General features: G+C 39.0%; 2 protein-coding genes across 8 annotated transcripts in view; both read right to left on the reverse strand.

The window, feature by feature from the left end:
- fbxl4 (F-box and leucine-rich repeat protein 4) overlaps window positions 1–13,752 on the reverse strand; it is a 45,613-nt gene extending 31,861 nt beyond the window's left edge. For 3 of the 5 annotated variants that reach the window (XM_088410001.1, XM_088410000.1, XM_088409997.1), the window contains exons 1-6: window positions 13,444–13,752; window positions 11,843–12,476; window positions 6,222–6,549; window positions 2,956–3,200; window positions 2,549–2,762; window positions 413–484 (exon numbers count right to left, since the gene is read on the reverse strand). In XM_088410001.1, the coding sequence (XP_088266127.1) occupies window positions 413–484; window positions 2,549–2,762; window positions 2,956–3,200; window positions 6,222–6,549; window positions 11,843–12,339 (1,356 nt within the window). In that variant the 5' untranslated portion in view covers window positions 12,340–12,476; window positions 13,444–13,752. The other 2 variants (XM_088409999.1, XM_088409998.1) reach the window with 2 other exon arrangements.
- Window positions 13,753–13,930: 178 nt separating this feature from the next.
- LOC148425734 (uncharacterized) lies at window positions 13,931–17,006 on the reverse strand. 3 transcript variants are annotated; one of them, XM_088411023.1, is made up of 7 exons: window positions 16,859–17,006; window positions 16,714–16,785; window positions 16,516–16,634; window positions 16,360–16,408; window positions 15,388–15,482; window positions 15,181–15,271; window positions 13,931–14,976 (listed from the first exon to the last, which is right to left on the reverse strand). In XM_088411023.1, the coding sequence occupies exons 1-7, from the start codon at window positions 16,901–16,903 to the stop codon at window positions 14,584–14,586; spliced, it is 864 nt and encodes a 287-aa protein (XP_088267149.1). In that variant the 5' UTR covers window positions 16,904–17,006; the 3' UTR covers window positions 13,931–14,583. The 3 variants fall into 3 exon arrangements, with proteins under 3 accessions (XP_088267149.1, XP_088267148.1, XP_088267150.1); XM_088411024.1 differs by having other exon boundaries at window positions 14,825–14,976; window positions 15,140–15,271; XM_088411022.1 differs by having other exon boundaries at window positions 13,931–15,271.
- Window positions 17,007–19,983: the final 2,977 nt, after the last annotated feature.

Genomic DNA, 19,983 nt, shown 5'->3' on the forward strand with positions numbered 1-19,983 from the left:
TTTTGATATAAAAAACCTCACTTGTTTCACAAGGGGAGTTAGGACTTTGCTGGATGTTCTAAAAATGTCTCAGGCAGTGTTTTTCCCACCTCAAATCCGACTTATCCTGTTCAGGGTCACAGGTGAGCTGAAGGCTATTCCAATAAACTATGAGCAGGAAGTCATTGTCAACTAGAATCAGTCATCATTCAGGACCACATTGGACCTATAAAGGGTGATTAAATTGAATTTTCCTTTGGTATGTACTCTTTATGTCTCTTTCCACATGTCTCGTCTATAAGTCTGGATTATTAAGATCATTCTTTTCCATCAAACATCTCTTCATATTTCATGATGGAGGCAGGGCTTCCTGTCTCGACCAATAAATGTATATTCTAATCAATGTTGGTGTTTATTTTGTGTTTATTCTTACCCTGACACAGCTCCCAAGGTTCAGGTGTTTCAACTCGATGCAGAAAGTCAGGATGCTAAGAATAGCTGTTTGCTGCAGCGACAACAAAGAGAAAGACAAAGGGAATGTAAGAATGTACATAATCCGTATACGCCCAAAAGATAGATTTATGTGGAGAGCCCCTCCTGACTTCACAATGTCATACAAGTACAATAATGTATAATTCTGACTGGCTTTAAACCCTTTATCCTTCCCAATCCACAATTTACATGCACTTGAACTTCGAAAAGGCATTCAAACATACAAATAAATAAATAAATACATGCAGATGCACTTCAGATAAGAGAACAAAAGGATTCTAAATTATGGTTGAATAATGTCAGTCAACAGTGCTCCGACTGTATGTAAGGAATGGTTCCGTTTTTATGCTGGTGCATTTATCAGCAGTGAAACAGTGTCAGCGTACGTAACATGCTCGACTCTGCCTCTGGCATTTTCTCTTCGCCAAGCGAGACATTTATGTATTGAGTGACAAGACCATGACAGCCTGACAACAAACACACTGCTCGTGCTGTCTGTCTCGCTGTAAACAACTGGCAGGAAACTGCATGCATGGCTCCATCCATCCATAGCAAAACTCAAATTGTTTCTACAATGTTCCACTATGAAAACATGACAAAGACCTAAAACCACCAAGATCTAACACCGCAGTCAATACTTTAACTTTTCAGACAGCCCTGAACATGAGCGTTGTAGTGTCATCGAGACATAATGTAATCAGAGTTACTTATTTTAAAATCAACGGTGCCTACTCTGAGACATGTGCCATCAAATACACAAGCATCATATTTATCATTACACTGTGTTAGGGCATGTGGGATTCCATAGAACATGTTATTGTAAAATAAATATTTTTGGATTGGCTTCCACTTTGAGAGTCAATGAATTTTCTCATCTAAAAAAACTAGGGGTTCACAAGCTTTGTTCCTCAAGGATTCATTTCATTCATCTACTACAGGTTAAAAAAAAAGTTCATGTAACAGTGCTTTTTTATTCATTTGTGAAATTACTTAACTGCCACAAGAAATGTCAATTTATTACTGCATCCAAGCAAAGCATTTAGATCTCTGAAAAAAATGCTTAGTTGAAGCGCTCTTTCAAATAAAATGGTCTATGTCTATTTGAGTTGAAAAGGAAATATTTCTTCTCCAAAGTCACAGAGAGCAAAAGCAAATGGAAGAAAGAGCCATTTCCAGGTTGCACACCTCCACTAAAGAAAGCCATTTTCTCCATGTTATCATAGTAAGGCTTTTGGATTGCATAGTCCGAAAGGACTTTGGTGGCTAACAAGGTACCAGTGCTCATTACCAAAGCTCACTTGAAGTGGACCAATTGAATCTTCAATAAAACTATGTCATGTTCTGTTGGGGTTTTTGCCCCCCCCCCCCCCCCCTTGTCTAATTAGTGTCCATGTATTTAAGCCCCAATTTTGTTCCCGCAAGTTGTCGAGTCAAGTGTCAACGTCTAACATCGTCTTGCTTGCTATGTATCTTTGTGTTCCACTGACTCCCCATAGCTGTCTCCCTGTCGTTGCCCTGTGAGTCTTAGTTTTTGTAGTTTCAGTTTTTGTTGTACTTTGTACCTGTTTTTGTTGTTTTTTGCCTCTTTGTTATATTTAACCATCCTTTTTTTGAGCACTTCAATTTCCCTGCCTCCCTGTGTCTGGGTCCATCTTCCCACATCTCACATCACCATGCTATGCACTAGTGACAAATTCAGCAACATTTCCTTGTTTTCTATTTTGTATATTCTCCTGAGAGCCAACATCCACCCAAGCACAACACATTACTGGAAAGGCAAGGCTGTCCTAACCCTTACCTGACTGGCCCATGAAAGGTTGCTTGAATAGAAAAATAAATGAACACACACACACACACAAAAACAAGCAAAAACCCAAACCATGCTTTGGCCTTTAAGTGGCTCCACATGGCCAATAACAGTCAGGCCATGAAAAGGTAATGTAAAGTACTGTGTAACAAAGAGCTGTCTTGCTTTGTTCCAAAGTAACTACAGTACAGTACATAATATTTCTGAAAAGAAAACTACAAGGGCACATATACATGTGTGAATTTCTCTGATTATGCTGAGCCAACCTACCTCTATCTTGGTACGATAAAGCACCAGTCTGCGAAGGCATGTAAGTTTGGAAATGTGGGTGAAGGCCTGTGGGTGAAGGCGGTCGCAGGATGCCAGGTTTAGCTCCTGCAGCCCAGGACAAGTCTGGGCGAGGACCTCCAAACAGGCCTCATTCAGAAAGTGGCAGCAAGACAGCTCCAGACGCACCAGACTGAGCCCACAGACCTTCATGAAACTGTAGAAAAAAGGAGAAATAAGGACAGATACATAGCTGTGATATTACAATTTGATTCCAGACTTGAAATGACCACACATATTAAGAGTATCATACAGTTTTAAAGGTAGTTTAACTTGTATACTTTCTCTCTAAACTTTTCTAGCTGTTCAAGGCCACTTCTATCCTTGAGAACTCATGCTGACAGTCTGACCTGCTGAAACTGTTGAGGGTGAGCGCACCACGGTTGCCAGTCCAAGAAAGGTTGAGCCTCTGGAGGCGTGTGCAACGGCTCTGCAGGTGTCCCAAGGAGGTGTCACTCAGCCTGGCCCAGTAGGGCTGCAAACTCAGCTGGGTGTACTGCAGCGGGTCACAGCAGTGCTGGTGCAGCATCTTACAACTCTGGGCCAGACGGCACAGGTCTGGCAAGGTCAGGTGGCTGAGTATCAGCTGAATGAGCTATTGTGGGAGGAATTGGAGGAGGGGGAAAAAACTTGAGGACGGAAGACCACAAAACACTAACACATTACAAATACCAAACAAAAAAAGGCACATATAAACAGCTAAAACCACCTCGCTTTTGGAAGGATTTCTACAACGATGTACTATTTGAAAGGACATGCGTTTCCATGTCCACTCCAGGCAAAACTAGTCAAGATTCACCAGCGAAGACCAGATTCGGATGAGCAAAGGAATGCAACGGAAGAGCATACAATTGTCCAGCTCCATAATGACATGCAATTCCAGGTTGTGACACTGTTGTTGTTAGTTTAGCATCGCCGTGGGATTCTTAACATAGGGAAGGCAAAACGTGAAAATCAGCGTTCCAAGTTCACAAAACAAAGTACTGTATGGACACGCCCAATGCATTTTGGAAACAATTTCTGGAAACCAAACAGGTTGAAAGGGAACTTTTTAACCAGATGAGCAAAGGTATGTTAGGAAAGGGCAAAGAATTTACTGACAAGTACCTCTGTCTAACTGTTAAGCATCAGTATATTGGCTCGGGCGCGACACTATCTTTTGCATAAATTGCACTAGTGCTACCAACGTTTTCAAGTTTTGGTTGCACATTTTTTACAGGAGGTGCATGTATGATGAATGATGATTAGTTGTCTCAATTTGCATAAAGTTGTTGCATATGAGGTAAATTTTGACAGCGGCTCAAGGTATGGTATTTGCATAACATTTTACTGTAACTGTAACTGTAACAAGCAGTGGCTGGCAACACAATCCAATTATTTCAGATAACCTTGAAAGAAAACACTGAAAAATAGCTTTACTTTTATTATTTTGTTCAACGCAGATTTACATTGATGTGGCCTATTCTTTAAAAGTGCTTAAGTAAAGTTGGCTATTTGCAGTTGCAGGGTGGAGCCTGTCACGCTTTGCGCACAGAACATTTCACTAGTAGACGGACAAAAATATTTATTCTGTTGCATTGTTTTTAACTTAGTTGAAGTTAAATTGGATCAAGATCCTAAATAGACCTCAAACTCCACGGTAGATTACATCAAAAGGTATAAAATGAAGGTTTTGCCATGGCCTTTACAATCTCCTAACTAGGTGGATTAGGGTCACGACAACGGTCTACTTAACAAACTTTTGCTTCAAAGAGTGAGCAGGCTCTGATGTAAACAATACTGTGTTGTTCTGAAATCATCTTCAATCGCCAATTCGGGGCACTGAAAAACAAGTTAATTATGCTTAAATATGCATCTACCTGTTGGCAGTTGCCGTTGTTGTGAAGTAACTACATAATCATTTAGCATTATTTAGTATGTTTACATTTGTAAGCCAAATTGTTAATTTTTTAGCAGCCTTCTTAATAAAAACAAAAATTTAAAGTTTTAAGAGCGGAAAATTTCGGGCATTATTCTTTATTACAAACTTTGCAAATATCTCATCTCATTCCCTGACTCAATCTGGTAAATTATACCGTCTTGTAAGATTTGAGTCCCGTCCTATCTCTAGTAACTGCGTTCGTTGGGCAAAGGGTAGCACCAACTTGCCACAGTAAGATAACCCTGAATTTTGCTAGGTAAATGAGTTGAGGTTAAGCCAGAGAATGATAAAGTTGCATGTTTTTTGTTTTTTTTTCCTAACCAGATGTTTCACTCAGGCACGATGGAAGATTGGTTAGTTAGCAAATCTGCCTCAAAGTTCAGAGGTCCCGGGTTCAATTCCAGCTTGCCCTGTGGGAAGTTTGTATGTTTTCTCCATGCTTGCGTGGGTCTTCTCAGGGCACTCTGGTTCCAAAAACATGCATAGTAGGTGTTTTGGACGCTCCAAATTACCCTTAGGTGTTACTGTGAGTGTAAATGGTTGGTTGTCTGTGTGCCTTGCGATTGGCTGGCAACCAGTTCAGGGTGTCACCCGCCTAACTGCACAAAGACGGCTGGGATAGGCACCAGCAAGCCAGCGACCCTGGTGAGGAATAAGTGGCTATTGAAAATGGATGGATGGATAGATGGATAGATCTACAATAAAATCCGGGCTAGAGTGACCATCTGGCATACTGCTCTAAGTCAAAGACGTGTAAAAAAAAAAAAAAAAAAAGGATGCTAATCTACCTGTTTATTCTTCCTTTTTTTTTTAAAATAATCGATATGGGAATCAATTAGCAATCGAGTCATCAGACAATCAAAATGGAACAGGAATCAGAAAAATGTTCTCAATTCTCACCCTCGCTTCTAACTTCAACATTATTCGAAATCTATGCATGACGTTTAAAAGAGCAGAACATAACAGATGGCGCTGAAATCTCAAATAAGTGAAAGACTTGTGCAAAGAAGATGGGCAACAATAAGTGAAGGGCTATTGGTTGGCTACAGAAAGTGTCTCCAAGCTGTGATACTGGCGAATGGGAGCACGTCAATGCATTAATTTCGAAGTTGCCTAAATTTTAGGAGACACCAATACTTCTTTATGGACTTTATTATAAAGTACAGATTTTTACCTGGACTACCAAGCGTTCAATACTCACTGTAAATACTGTAAATTTTGCTTGGCAACAAACTGTTGCAAAACCTATACTCACACTGTTTCAGCTGCTTTTCATCTTTCATCCAATCATCATTTAGCCGATAGCATGTACTGAATAACATACTGTATATACAGTACAATGTCAACTGAAAATGGACTCACTGATGTTTCAGTGACTGAAGCATCAGCAAGTCCCAAGGTCCCAAGTGGCATGACAGCAATATTTTGAAGGTATCAGATGGCAGTGGCACGTAATCAGCATTTGATTGGAGATTGAAGTTTTTTTTTACCATTATTTCCAAGTATTAAACAATTGTCTTGTGGTGAACACAGCGTGTTTATTCAGGTTGTGTGTTAATTCATCTTGTCATTTTGTTCTCTTGGAAATGCCCATATAAACCTTGGATTTGGTAATAGTTATATAATGGCATTTGTTGTTGTAGTCATAAAAAATTAATGGAAATACTTCATTCATGGCAGTTCAACAAAATTCACCTCATAGGGTAGTTTGTCAAAGTAGCCGTTGCCTGTCCTGTTATCTGCACCCTGTCTGAATGGACCTCCCAGATCCGAAAGGTCCTCCTCGCCGTCACTCAGGTCAATGATGTCGATGACGGGCATTTTGTAGAGCGCGAGCATGGGTCTCTCTTTCACGCCTCGTAGGATGACGGCATCCAGCTCCGTATAGTAATCCAGAAGAGAGCTGTTGACCTCCAAGCGGAGCAGGTTGGTGGGAAAACTGATGTGCTTGATGTTGGGTGAAAACTGGCGAGCCTGGGGTGCCAGCACTTTTGTGGGCTCTCCCGACCACAACACTTCCCATCTACATGAGAGAAATCGCATGGTTTGAGTATTTGATCCGCTACATATTCATTTTGATGATTACGGTAGAGTTTAAGAATGTAAACCTATGTATTTTTGTTGTCCAAAATGTCCTCATGGCATTTGAATTTCATGGAAGTCAGGAATTTGAAACTATGATACCTGCTATCACATTTGGTGTTAAAATGCTATTGTAAGGTAATAATAACTCATCAAGAATTTCCACAATGTTTGCGTTACACTATTCATCATAAATTTGCCATTTTGACAGTTCCACGCCTAGCGCACAAATAGCCAATGATCTCTGGCCATGGACATCATTATTTCTCATAATCAAGAGCCGTGGCTGTCCCTGTTTCACACTCACGCCTTCAGTGATGTCTGACTCAAATAAATACCCCTCATAATACAATCATTTATGATACTGTACCACAGCTAGAGAAATCATATACAGAAGCACCCATACGCATTACTGGGCGTTGAATCACCTTAATTGTGTACAACACAGGCTATTTTTCGGTGCGTTTAAACATCAATACATTTGCATCAGAAGCTAAAACTTATCACAATAAATGCAGAGAATGACCGCTCTTTAGAAGAACAGGGCACAGGAATTGTCACAGCCAAACGGTCAAGCCTGGTTGACCTGCTTAGCGCTGCCTCCCATACTGAGTATTCAATCACAGTAGGCGTGCATATCATGTTCAACATGAGGCTTTCTAGCTGGCCTTACTGTCGCCACCTCCAAAATCTGATTGCCTATTGCAACTGTCTCTTAACTCAATGTGCCCGTTCAATCACAGTACACAGATGCTGTTGACACATTCATATTCTAGGGGAACATTTTGGTCAGTAAATACATTCAGATGTTTAAAATATGTTCTCAGAAAGTATTAGGATTGTTTGAAGGTACATTTTCTCTAAAATGAAAAAAAAAAGTATATATTTCTAAGAAAGTTCATAGAGTTAATAATGGGGGGGGGGGGGGGTTGTTCACTGTTAAGAGAGCTAAAAGTGAGTTGCCTGAATACAAATATCATACTGTCACAAATGGATAACCCCAGATAAAATGCTTTGTATTTGTCATATGAAGTGTAATTGCATTGACCCCAGATAAAATTCTTTGTATTTGTCATATGAAGTGTAATTGCAATAAAATAAGAATGTTCAATTTTTTTTGTTTTTAAGTTTCAGGCACTTTGATGCTTGATGACTCAGTTTTAGACTAAGCTGTAACCCGTATATACGCTGTAAACAATTGTTTGAAAGTTAATTTATATTGCTTTTTTATTATATTAATGTTAAAAAGGATATTGGTTTAGGTATACTTATAGTGCTTAATTCAAACTTGAACACCTTTATCCAAGAGTGCAGAGATTGCTAGTGATGTTAAAGAGAGAAGTAAGAAGATAATTTATATGGAAACGAAGCTGGAGATAATCAAGAAATACGAAAAAAAAAACTAGGATCGCCTAGCCTAGGGTACCCTTACAAGGGATTATGGCCATAACAAGTGTCACACAAAGGTAAATAAATCCTTTATATATTTTTTATTTAGGATGGTATTTAATTGTATGCATGTATATTATATATAACTTGCACTTACTATACTATTTTGATACAAATTTTTAATATGTATATACGATTTTGATGTTTTTACCTGGGGTTTTACACAACTGACATTGGTTTGGATTGCTCGCCATATGGTGAATTCGCATTAAAATCCCAACCACAATACGAATTAATCTCATAAACCGGGGCCCACTGTATTATTATTATTATTTTTTATTTATTTTATTTTTTTTTTACAAATTACAGTATTAAGCATTTACTTTTTCTTTAGTATATTTAGTAGGAGAAAAATAACAACAAGTGAGTGAGATACTGGTTAGGTCATCATTTTCCAAAGTAAAAGCATATGTTTGCGAAAGACTTATTTGAATTAAACACAAAAGAAAGTCTATTTTTATGAAAGACTACCATGTATAAATCAGAGAGTAATTATGCCTGAGAGGCTGAAATCAGAAGATTTGAATATTTTAAGTTGAACAATAGCTCTTAACATTTAATTGATGAGAAAAAGAGTTGATTAGTTTGATAATCAATTACCTGTCAATCTGATTTTTTTTCTTTCTTTTTTTTGACTGGCCAGTCAGATGCAACTTTAAATGCACATTATCATCTAACAGATGAACGTGATATTATGGCACTACTTCAAATCCAATTCCAATAAAATTGGGATGATGTGCACATTATGAATAAAAAAAACAGTAGAATAACATAATTTGCAATTTCCTATATCCTGTGGAGAACCCTACAGAGACAAAATATTGAATGTTCAAATAGGTAAGTGTGGTAATACTTTGCAAAAATTGACTCATTTGGAATTTGACGCGAGTGTCACGGTGGCAGACTTCGATTCCATCCTTTGTGTGTGGAGTTTGCATGTTCTTCCTGTGCCTGCATGTGTTTTTGCGCGGTATTCCGGTTTCCTCCCAAATTTCTAAAATCATGCAGATCTATTGGACACGACACATTGCCCTTTGTATGATTAATCATTTGTTTTCGTGTGGCCTGTGATTGGCTGGCAAACAGTTTGTACCCGCCTGATGCCAAAAGAAGGCTAGGATAGGCACCAGCAGCCCGCGACCAGTTGTAAGGACAAGCGAATAAGAAAATGGATGGACGGATGGACGAACGCACTTTGATGCCTGCAACACGTTTTAAAAAGCTGGAACAGGTGACAAAAAGCCAAATAAAGTTTATGAATTCTCATCAAGCATCCTTTTGCAAATCATACCAATCAAAAGAGGTCAATTGAGAACATGTGGGTGTCATTATCTGGTATAAAAGGAGGTTACCTAAATTGCTCAGTCATTCACAAGCAAAGAAGAGTCGAGGTGCACCTCTTTCTTAAAAAGCATGTAAGAAAAGTTCAACTGTTTAAGGACACTGTTCCTCTACGCACAATTGCAAGGACTTCAGGGATGTCGTCATCTATGGTCCATAATATCATCAAAAGGTTCAGAGAATCTGGAGAAATCCTTGCATTTAAGCGCCAAGGCCAAAAACCAACAATGAATGGCTGTGACCTTTGATCCTTTAGGTGGCGCTGCATCAAAAACTGTCATCAATGTGCAAACAACATCATCACATGGGCTCTGGAGCACTTCAGAAAACTGTTGTCAGTAGATAAGGTTTGACACTACAGCCCTGAGTACTCTACTATGCAAAACAAAAACGATTCATTAACAACACCTAGGGCTGTACGATTATGGCCAAAATAATAATCCCGATTATTTTGGTCAATATTGAGATCATGATTATTCATTATGTTTGGTCAAACATGTCTATTTATTGCCCTATTTTTAAACAAGCAGAATATAAACAAGGCTTCAAGGCTTGATACTTACAAATAATTATAATAAACTAAAAAATAAAAAATGGAAATAATAATTAAAATAAATGGCACACAGCACATCTCAGCTAACTTACTTGCTGAGTGCAAACCAATGAAAAAAATAAGCCTACTTAAAAAGGAACCAAGCACATTACTTACTTTTAAGCAAATTTTCATGAATTTGCAGTCAAAATGGCATTTTCCGTCATTTCAAAACGAATATATTCCAATTATTACCAATTGGATTTTTCCAAATTGGTCTCAATTGACAGCTAGCACTGAATATATTAGGAATAAGGTAAGATGCTGATTTGGCATGTAGTACAGGCGGCATTTTAAATCTTAATATTGTCGAGGATCACCTTAATTAATCGTGGCAGCCAATAACATAATCGTGATTACAACTCGATTAATTGTGCAGCCCTAACAACACCCATAAAGACTGTCGGCTTCTCTGGGCCCGAGTTCATCTATGATGTATGCATGCAAAGCAGAAACGAGTTCTGTGGTCTGACAAGTCCACACTTCAAATTGTTTCTCCTTCGGGCCAGAGAGATGCAAAATAAAAAGGCCAGCAACTGTGACGGTATGATGCTATGTTAGCGCCAACGACATGGGTAACCTACACATCTGTGAAAGACCCATTAATGATGAAAGTCATATATAGGTTTTAGAATATGTACTGTCATCAAAACAACATCTTTTCATTGACATCCCCACTTAATTCAGCAAGGCAACGCCAAACCACAGTCAGCACGTCGCAACAGCTTTGTAGGAACAGAAATGTGGGTTAATAGACTGGTCTGCCTGCAGTTCCTACCTGTATACTTATGAAAATGTGTGGTGGATTACAAAGCATAAAATACGATAATGGAGACTGTTGAACAGCTGAAGCTGTATCATGCAAAAATGGGAAAGATTTTCACCTATAAAGAGTCAATAAGTGCTGTCCTCTGTTCCCAAATGTTTCATGTTGTTTAAAGGATCGCGTCCCAGTGTACATATATAAGTTCATGAAAATATATATAAACTATATATAAACTCAGATTGAATCTGATTATTTTGTTGCATAAAAAAATAAATAAATAAATATGTAGTTTCTTCCTTTAGGTAAATGTTAAATACTGCTATAATATTGACATTGCACCATTCAGCAAACATATTGGATGCTTTTACAATATTGAGCACCCCTACAAAGTACAGTGCTGTCCTACAAATATGTTAGAGATGAATGTAATGAGAACTAGATTAGAGTCTTACAGGAAGCTTTTTCATTATTGTTAGGATGTAACACATCAAAAGTTGCACCCATTAAATAACACTTAACATGCAACCTCATGAGGGAGCATTGAAACGTTTGTAATATTTTTACTACTCTAAGGCAGTAATCACCATTGTAAGCACTCTCGTAAGGGAAGCGTCTGTAAGTACAGTAAGTCAACATCCATCCATTTTTTAGATTTGCTTATCCTCACAAGGGTTGCAGGCTTGCTGGTGCCTATCCTAGCTGGCTTCGGGTAGTAGGCGGGGGACGCCCTGAACTGGTCGCCAGCCAATCACAGGGCACACAGAGACACACAACCATTCACGGACCCAATCACACCTAAGGACAATTTAGTATGTCCAATACACCTTCCATGCATGTTTCTGGAGTGTGGGAGGAAGCCGGAGTGCCCAGAAAGAACCAACACGGGCTCGGGAGCATGGGGAGAAAATCAAATCTCCACTCAGGAAGGTCAAAGCCAAGTGGATTTGAAGTCGGTTCCCCTTAACTGTGAGGCGGATGTGCTATTCACTGCTCCACCGAGCCGCCGTGTGTCAACTTGTAATTCATAAATCTATAAGTACAATATCACATTGCTTGAAAGTTTTCAAAACCAAACGGTTGCCTCACCTGACATCCGTGGGTGGATTTTGGGAAAAGGGGTTATGGGAACAGGCGAGAATCTGGACAATTGCGCCAGGATAATAAGTCTCAAGCACCTCTACAGCTGTAGGGTAAACAGGCTCTTCAAATCCCAGTTCAATGTAATCCTGGCTGTAGAAACCTTTTGGGGTGCGCCGAAAACGTGGTGGCGCGCTGGCACATTGTTCCCACCACGTTCCATAAGTTCTGAACACAGCAGTCTGTGTAAAGTCCCCAGAGCTAGGGTAGACATTCGGTACACCAGCCAGGTTCCACATAGTGTAAGACATACTATTCTCACTGCCATAATGAGAGCTGAAGTCCAAAACCTCCTTGGTGTACTGCTCCACCTCCACACTGACGGGTAATATGGACCGTTGGCCAGACTCCACTGCTCGCCGACTGGTCAGTGCCTCACCACGAGTCCCACTCCTGGAGCGACGCCGCAGACAGATATAGTAAAACATGCTCAACAGAGTTAACATAGGGAACTCTAGGCTGTTGGGAGGCAGTTGGGAAAAATGGAGACTAGATGAAGGAAGCGCCTCCACCTACTAGAAGCAAAAATGCTCTCGGGGGATTTGTAAAAAGTGCTGGTTAGAGGCCTGGCCGCATGCATGACCTGTAGGTTAGAGACAAACATTCATGAGTGAGAAGTGCCAACACAGAGCATTTCCTGTCTGAATCAATGTATGTATGTACGTACGTACGTATGTACGTATGTACGTATGTACGTATGTACGTATGTATGTATGTATGTATGTATTAATACACACATATAAACCATTCTTTATTATTTGACCTAATGACATGAAGTGAAAGGACGCTAATTAGGTATTTGCCTGTTCCAGTTGTAGCAATTACAATACTCATTGTGTTGAATATTGCATTAAGGATTTTTGGTTGTAGCTCACTGTTGAGGAAACACTTGGTGACACAATAGTAGCCTAACGGTAAAGTTGTGTATTGTCAAATGCTGTCTTTATAAAAGTACAACCTGAACCAAAGTAGACGAACACTTAAAATGACATACTGGTCCTTATTTTACATTTGGGAAACCTGCAACCGGTGGCCAGATTTGCTGATGGTGTTAAAGGGCTGTTAGATACCAAATTGTGAAGATCGATCAATAAAAATGCATTGATACTGCTAGTGATCTGACTACAGTAATGCAGTTAAGGCTTGGCATGCAAAGTAACCACAAGGCATTGTTATCCATAGCAGTTTCATCAATGTGCGCCAAACTGGAATTCATAATAGGTATCACGTAAAGATTACAACAGTGTTTCGGTATAATATCACACTTATCTGGGAACCACTAAGAGATAGGGATAAGTGTGTCCACGTATAAGTGCCAAGTTGTGTTAACACATCTGATGTTAGTTTTAGTGTTAGCTAGCTAGCCTACAGAGTCTTGTTAGCTCACCTTTCAAAACAGGGGAAGTTAGGTGACAACCAGAAAAAAATAAAATACAAATTGTAAAAGCGCTGTTGAACGTAGATGGGTGTATACATTTATGAGGGGGGAAACAGTTCGATTTCCATTCCCAAAATAAATCAACAAGCCAAAGCCGCATTCCGGACGTTACCTTGTGATGCCTTCCATAACGTGGGACACAGCATACACGCCAAGCCCTCGTTAAAACGAAGATGAGCACGATGGAAAATATTACTGGGGTGTATATATTTCACTAATAAACAGATACATTGCATATATGATACGCAGACGCACGAATAAAATGAATCTCAGATGCAGAGGATCTGTATTGCACAAAAGTAGCCATTTAAAAAGGCTGTAATCCCCCGTGTCACGTTGTATTCACATTCTTTAAAATTAAAAACGAAGAGTGCCTGGCAAAAAAGCAAGCTACATAATATCGTCAACAGCAGTGCGTCGGACAACATAAAACATCAACATCCGGTTTATTAAAGAAAAGCATTCTGGGAGTTGTAGTTCTTTTTTAAAACACACAGCCTACAGGGTGATGGAAAACGAACTCCCCTATATGATTTTTTTAAAATGTATCAATATGATGTATCTTTTAATAGTGCTTTCTCACATTCATTAGTAATGTGAAAAATAACTTTTATTTCATTAAAATTCATCTCAAACAGGAAAAACACTGATGCAAATAACAATATCCCTAATTTATTGTTAGGGATATTGCTTACAATACACACTATTAAGTCATATATATACACACAGTATATTTTTAAAGTAGGTCTGTGATTTGAACATCATATAGATATGAAAAACAGTTTGTCAGCATCATATATTAGGACCATTAAAATAGCCACACAAAAAAAACATCAATACAGTTTACTAAAAGTACAAATGACATATTAAAGTGAACAAGTGAACATTGCACAAGACGTTTTCATCAGAAAGTGCATCATGTCTAAAATGTGTTTTAAGTAGATACAGCAGATAAAAAGCACTATTTACACTGTCATTTAAGAGGGCATTTTCCCGTTTTCTCCCAGCTCAATGGCCTTTGCGGCGTAATGTGCAAGATGAAGGCAGAGGCCCACCAGTTGTAACATCTGTGAAGTTTAACACTCAAGATCAATGCCATAGCCCATTTGTTTTGAGGAAACTGCAGCAGTGACATCCCCATGCATCAAATTGATTTTAATGATGCAAGATGCAACTGCTTTGTGACAGCAATATCCCGATTTGGGGAGTTGTGTCTCAAAGGTAAAGGCACCAAATATTGCAGTGTGTAATGTCAGCAGTATATGATCATTGTCTGTGCTCTCTGAGTGAGTGTTTTCACCCAGTTTGAGACTTGACTAAAGATGCTCAGCTTCACTGCAGTCGCATCCTGGCTTATGTCCTCCTCTTTGCTTGGAGAAACTAACTGATCTGAAGTTAAATTAACAGCTCCTTCGCTGACAACCGTTGAGTTTTTCTCTTTGCTTGTCAGGTTGTCATCATTAGGCTTTGAAGTGATCTCTGGAGACAGGTTTGGGAGTGGTGAAGATGAGAGGAGTACAAAAGGAGCAAAGAGTCCACAGATTTCTTCAACGGTGACATCGGTGATAGTCTTTAAGAAGTCTGGCTGAAAGCTGTGAATGCTCTCCACTAGGACATGTGCGGTGAAAGTCTGTCTCACCTTTTCCTGGATAGACAGGACCAATTTGTCTCTTTCGGAATAGGAGAACTGAATTTGTACAGAGGACAATGTTTGGGGGACGCCATCCAACACAGCCTGCGCCACTCCGACAGCCATTTTGCTGAGGTATCTTGATGGCATTGTAAAGGGAGTGGTTGGCGGAACTAACCAAAAGGTCTGCAAGACTTTTGGAAGAATCTTTATCACCACCTCACGAAGACTGAGAAGATCAACATATGTGGCTTTCCGCTGCTTCAATCTCTCAGCAAACTGCTCAGCTTTGCGGAAGATCGTCGCATGTCTAGAGTTTGTAATCACAAAAGCATGTATTAATACACCTGTTTGATAAATACCGCATGCAGACATCATAAATATTATACTTGAGGTGATAATGAACGTGCGTAAAGGGAGACTCACTTTAACTGGGGAGGGATCATCTCGGGAGAGTCTAGAAGCCTTCTGGCTTCTAACTCAATGTCCCTCATCTTCATGCTGGTATTTATCTCAAAAACCTGAAATGAGAACAAAAGACAATGAGAAACGATGGCGTGTATATGATTTGTGTAAGTTTAGACAATCAGCATTATTTTCATTTTCTCCCACATCAGACGCACAGTATTGTAGCCAGTAGTGTGATAAGTGGTTGTGCCACGTTGAATATGTTGTAACAATTTAAGTGAAATTTCAGTTCCCAATGTCTTCTTCAATGTTGTCCCTTCCATTTAATGTTGTCCCTTTGATGTACAATGCCTTTGTTGTGAAGATCAAAGGATAGGACAAAACATTGTACAAGGGTTAAACAAAGCCACAAATGAATAAAACAACCTCCACGCTGAGTTGAAGAACATCAGAAATTATTAACCTTTCATCAGCACCTTTTATCAGAACTTAGACTTGACTGCACTTTTTAAATGCATAAGATAAACGTAATGCAATTTGTGTGGGCACATATAGTTTTTAATATACTGTACATTTTGTAGTCTCTCCTTAAAGATACTAGTTCACTTTTTAGGTTGTTGTTTTCGAATACAAAGTTCGTACAAAGTTCGAATCAAGAGTGAAGATTCAAGAGATTTATTGTCATATGTATAGTTGTACCATACAATGAAGTTCCCTAGCAGCAGATTACATTCCATAATTGAACAATAAATAAATAGTAATAAACAGCAAACTGAGACAATGGTGCTAATAACTGTTGTGCAGAATATCATGTAGAGAAAAAATAATAGTGCAAGATATTGTTTATGCGTCAGTAGGAGGCAGATTAGTTTGTGAGGGAATCATCACTACTTTCACTTTTAATATTTTTTGCATACAGTATATTTCCTGACAAATAAACAAACTAAATCATATGCAACTGAGTGCGACCTGTTGAGGGTCTTCTCTTACCAGCTTGGACTCAACTTCAAAGCAGTCATCAATTTCAAACTCCCAAAGCCTGCAAACACACAACAACCAAACATCAGCATCATGCATCTTCAGTCCCCTTCAACAGAATTACCTTTGTATCGTTTAAGTGTCATGTAGCTGAGGGTTTATTGTTACTTTATACGAAGTGAAGTATTTGTCTCCTCCACCAGCAGGTCAGCCATTGCGTCAGCAGTCACCTCAGATGGGATCAAATTCTTCTGCTGAAGTCTAAAAAATTCTGCCATCAGTCCGCTCTAATGAAGAAAACAAGACGTTATTAACTTTCTGCTAATCGTCTTATTTCAATGGAAACTGCTTTATAGCAAGCCTTACCTGTATCTTATAAGAGTTAGCATTCCAGCAGGTCTCAAGAGCTTGTTTATATGCAGGACTATCAAAAAACGTCTGTGAACAAACAAGACAATAATCTTATTAGCACTTAAATCATTGTTTCAAACATATATCTAAACATACATACCATAAGGGGTCTGTAAATGCCAACACTATTGACAATAAAATCCATATTGGTGCTGTGTTTCAGTCGAGCACAGATTGAATTTATGTCTACGTGCGCTAAGAAATTTTAAATTCAATCGGCAGGGACGCTCTTTGAAACGTCACAGATGACGTTATTCTCTTTGATCCGTTAGAGTAGAGTTCCGCATATGGATGTGTCACGTGAGTCATTTCAGGCTGCTGCAGTGGTGTCGCGTCGTTACTGTCCTCGTGACTGATCAAGGGAGAAACTTAACGACCACACTTTACCCCCCAACCCCCCCCCCCCCCCCCAAAAAAAATATATATAGTATAGTATATATAGTATATAGTATATATATATAGTCGCGAAATGATTAGCCGACATTGTTTCTTCGCTGGCGAGCTAGTTAGCTAGCTGGCTGGCGGTGACAAACACAACTGCATTGTTGATACCGTCGTAAAAACATTTTACAAAAAAATACAAATTGAACAAATCAACAACAAGGCCTTTATTCCAACGGTATATTACTCCAAGAAACATATGTACAGTGATTAAGTAATTAATCTCCGTGTCCATTAAACAAATTAAGTGGGCTGTAATACACACTAAACGTATCTTAATTTATAACCGTCCTATTTCAATCGTTTAGGTTTGGAAAATAAACGTCGATATACCTGCTATTGGACACCAATTTGTTGCTCTTGCCTAGCAACATACAGGCTTGTATCTGTTAGAATAACCAAGAAAAAATAACCACTCACTGCAGTGCACTCAGGCACTTTCAACTTTACTTTCACTATAAACGGTTTAGTTTCTTATAATACCAAATAATTTGGTTATACAGTATAAGAAATATAATACCAATGTATAATAACATGAATCAAAATTATATAACACTCTCAAAATGAGTTGCTGTGGTAATATTACAATGACATATTGATGGTTAAAGAATGTATTAGTTTTGGCAGTCATTTGACCAAAAATTATGAATGACATGGATGTATCAGTATTTCTCTCCAAATATTGCCGTTTCTACTTTTTATGCTTGAAGGAGCCATTACCAAAACAGGTTTCGATGTAAGATATTTGTAGGTTAAGATCCTCAATACATTTCGTCATGCACTGTAATATTACACTAATAATTTTTGATTTATTTCATTATTTATTTTCTGATAAACCAGCCCACTTATCCTTACATATTACACAGTGTAGAAGTTGTCAGTATTTAGCAGTGTGGTGCAAGATTGGTGTCTGGTCTCAGGATTGATTAAAACATGTACAGACTACAGTAAATTGATACACACGTCTCACTAGCCTGCCCATGAGGCCATGCTGTGACATAGCTATCAAGTGTTTACTGAATTTACTTATGGTCAGGCAATTATTAAAGACATTTGCATAATTATGTTTTCTGGGAGATGTAGTTTATATGTTAGACATACAAACATCATCTGTCTCTTAGAGGGTATTCATTTCTTTTCTCAAATAACATACTTATCAGAACTATTTGTTGCTTCATCACTGAAACAAATTAATTGTCAAATAAAACATAAATATACACAGACTTCACTATCAATACTGAAGTCTGAGAAATATACTTGTCAAAAGAAAGCCCTTATAATGAACCCAAACTAAAATGGTTGCATTAAGAGTAGTTTAAATTGCAATCAAACGTCACTTTATTACTTCAGCTCTGGTCGTTTTGTTTTGTTGGGTGTACACGCTCAGATATAGTTTGACAGAATCCAATTTACTGTGCATACACAGGACAAACGCTGTTAATCAGACATTCTAAATCAGTGGGTCGCGACCTATGAGTCGCTGAGTCCATTTAGGTGAGTTGCCGGCAATATACGGGACCTTTTGCATACCCTCATGCATATTGTGAGAATTATATGCTGTCCATTGCTTGCTCACTCTCTTGGAAATAAAGTACTTACCTACTTGCATAAAATAACTGATACAAATGAACCTCAACTTGCAAGTCTGATGCTTTGGCTTTATACAGTATTTGTGATACAAAGTATCCTGTGCTGTCTTTCTAGTGACCTAATGCTCCTATGTTAAAACCAAATTACCAACTGTTGGTCTTCCATTGTGAAGATCAAATAGCCATAATACTTGGTCTAAACAAGCCTCTAGTATTTATTTGCCACGTATCGGTGACCTGACATTCATGTTCCGTAAATCAGCTCAATACATGCAGTTTTTTTTCTCATCATCTGCAAGATTCTTTCACAGCGAATCTTCATAGTGCTGTTGAAAAGTTCTCCATTAAATTCTGTCGGTTCTTTTACCTTCACTGCTCGCTGTACTAGCAATAGCGACCAATAGACTAATTGGGAAAGAAGCGCAAAACACTGTCACACACGGAGGGAGACATTGAACCACACAAGTGTATAGATCTCCCGGTCCAAATGATTTCTGTCCTTAAACTGTCTGAGCCACACTCCTAGCATGTAGAATGTGTCACTGTGCTGGAATTTTCTCAAGTGTGACTCCACAGTTCCAACTGGTTTCAAATGGTGTGCATGCCAAAGCATGCAAAGATAGTATATAGCAAGAAAAAAGGCCAACGCAAGACGAAAGGTCACAGCAGTGTAACACTCAAGCTCAAATCACTTATCTTATTGTATGTGGTAAAGAGGTCCAAAATCTAACACAGTGATTCTTTCTGGATGTCTCAAGCTAACATCCAATGTATAAAAAGCACGTACTGGAATCTGGTCCTGGAGCCAATTGGAGCTAACAATGTGAGATTATATGAAGAGGATACTAGTGGGCATATATGGTGATTGACAGGCAAGACGTCTGTGGACTTCTCAATGCAGGCATCAGCGAGCAGCAGCAGTTCCACTACTGTCAACACTCTGTTCTGGTCCACTGTGCCACACATCCATATGCACAAGGTCGAGCACACACCAATGCAAATGGGCGGACACACGCAAGGAGACAAGGCACGCTCACTTTCAGACACACATATACTTTCTTTTCCTTTTTCTTTCGATGTCAGTCACATGGCCATGCTTCGTCCCAGCAGTAAAAAGTCGGTCCAATGAACTGCTCTACTTCATTTTCTGGTGCATGGAGCTACATCTAAGTGGATGTGTGCGCTCCTTCCAGCT

Source organism: Hippichthys cyanospilos, chromosome 3, assembly GCF_059441005.1.
Source record: "Hippichthys cyanospilos isolate Australia breed blue-spotted pipefish chromosome 3, RoL_Hcya_1.0, whole genome shotgun sequence".
NCBI classification, from domain to species: Eukaryota; Metazoa; Chordata; class Actinopteri; order Syngnathiformes; family Syngnathidae; genus Hippichthys; species Hippichthys cyanospilos.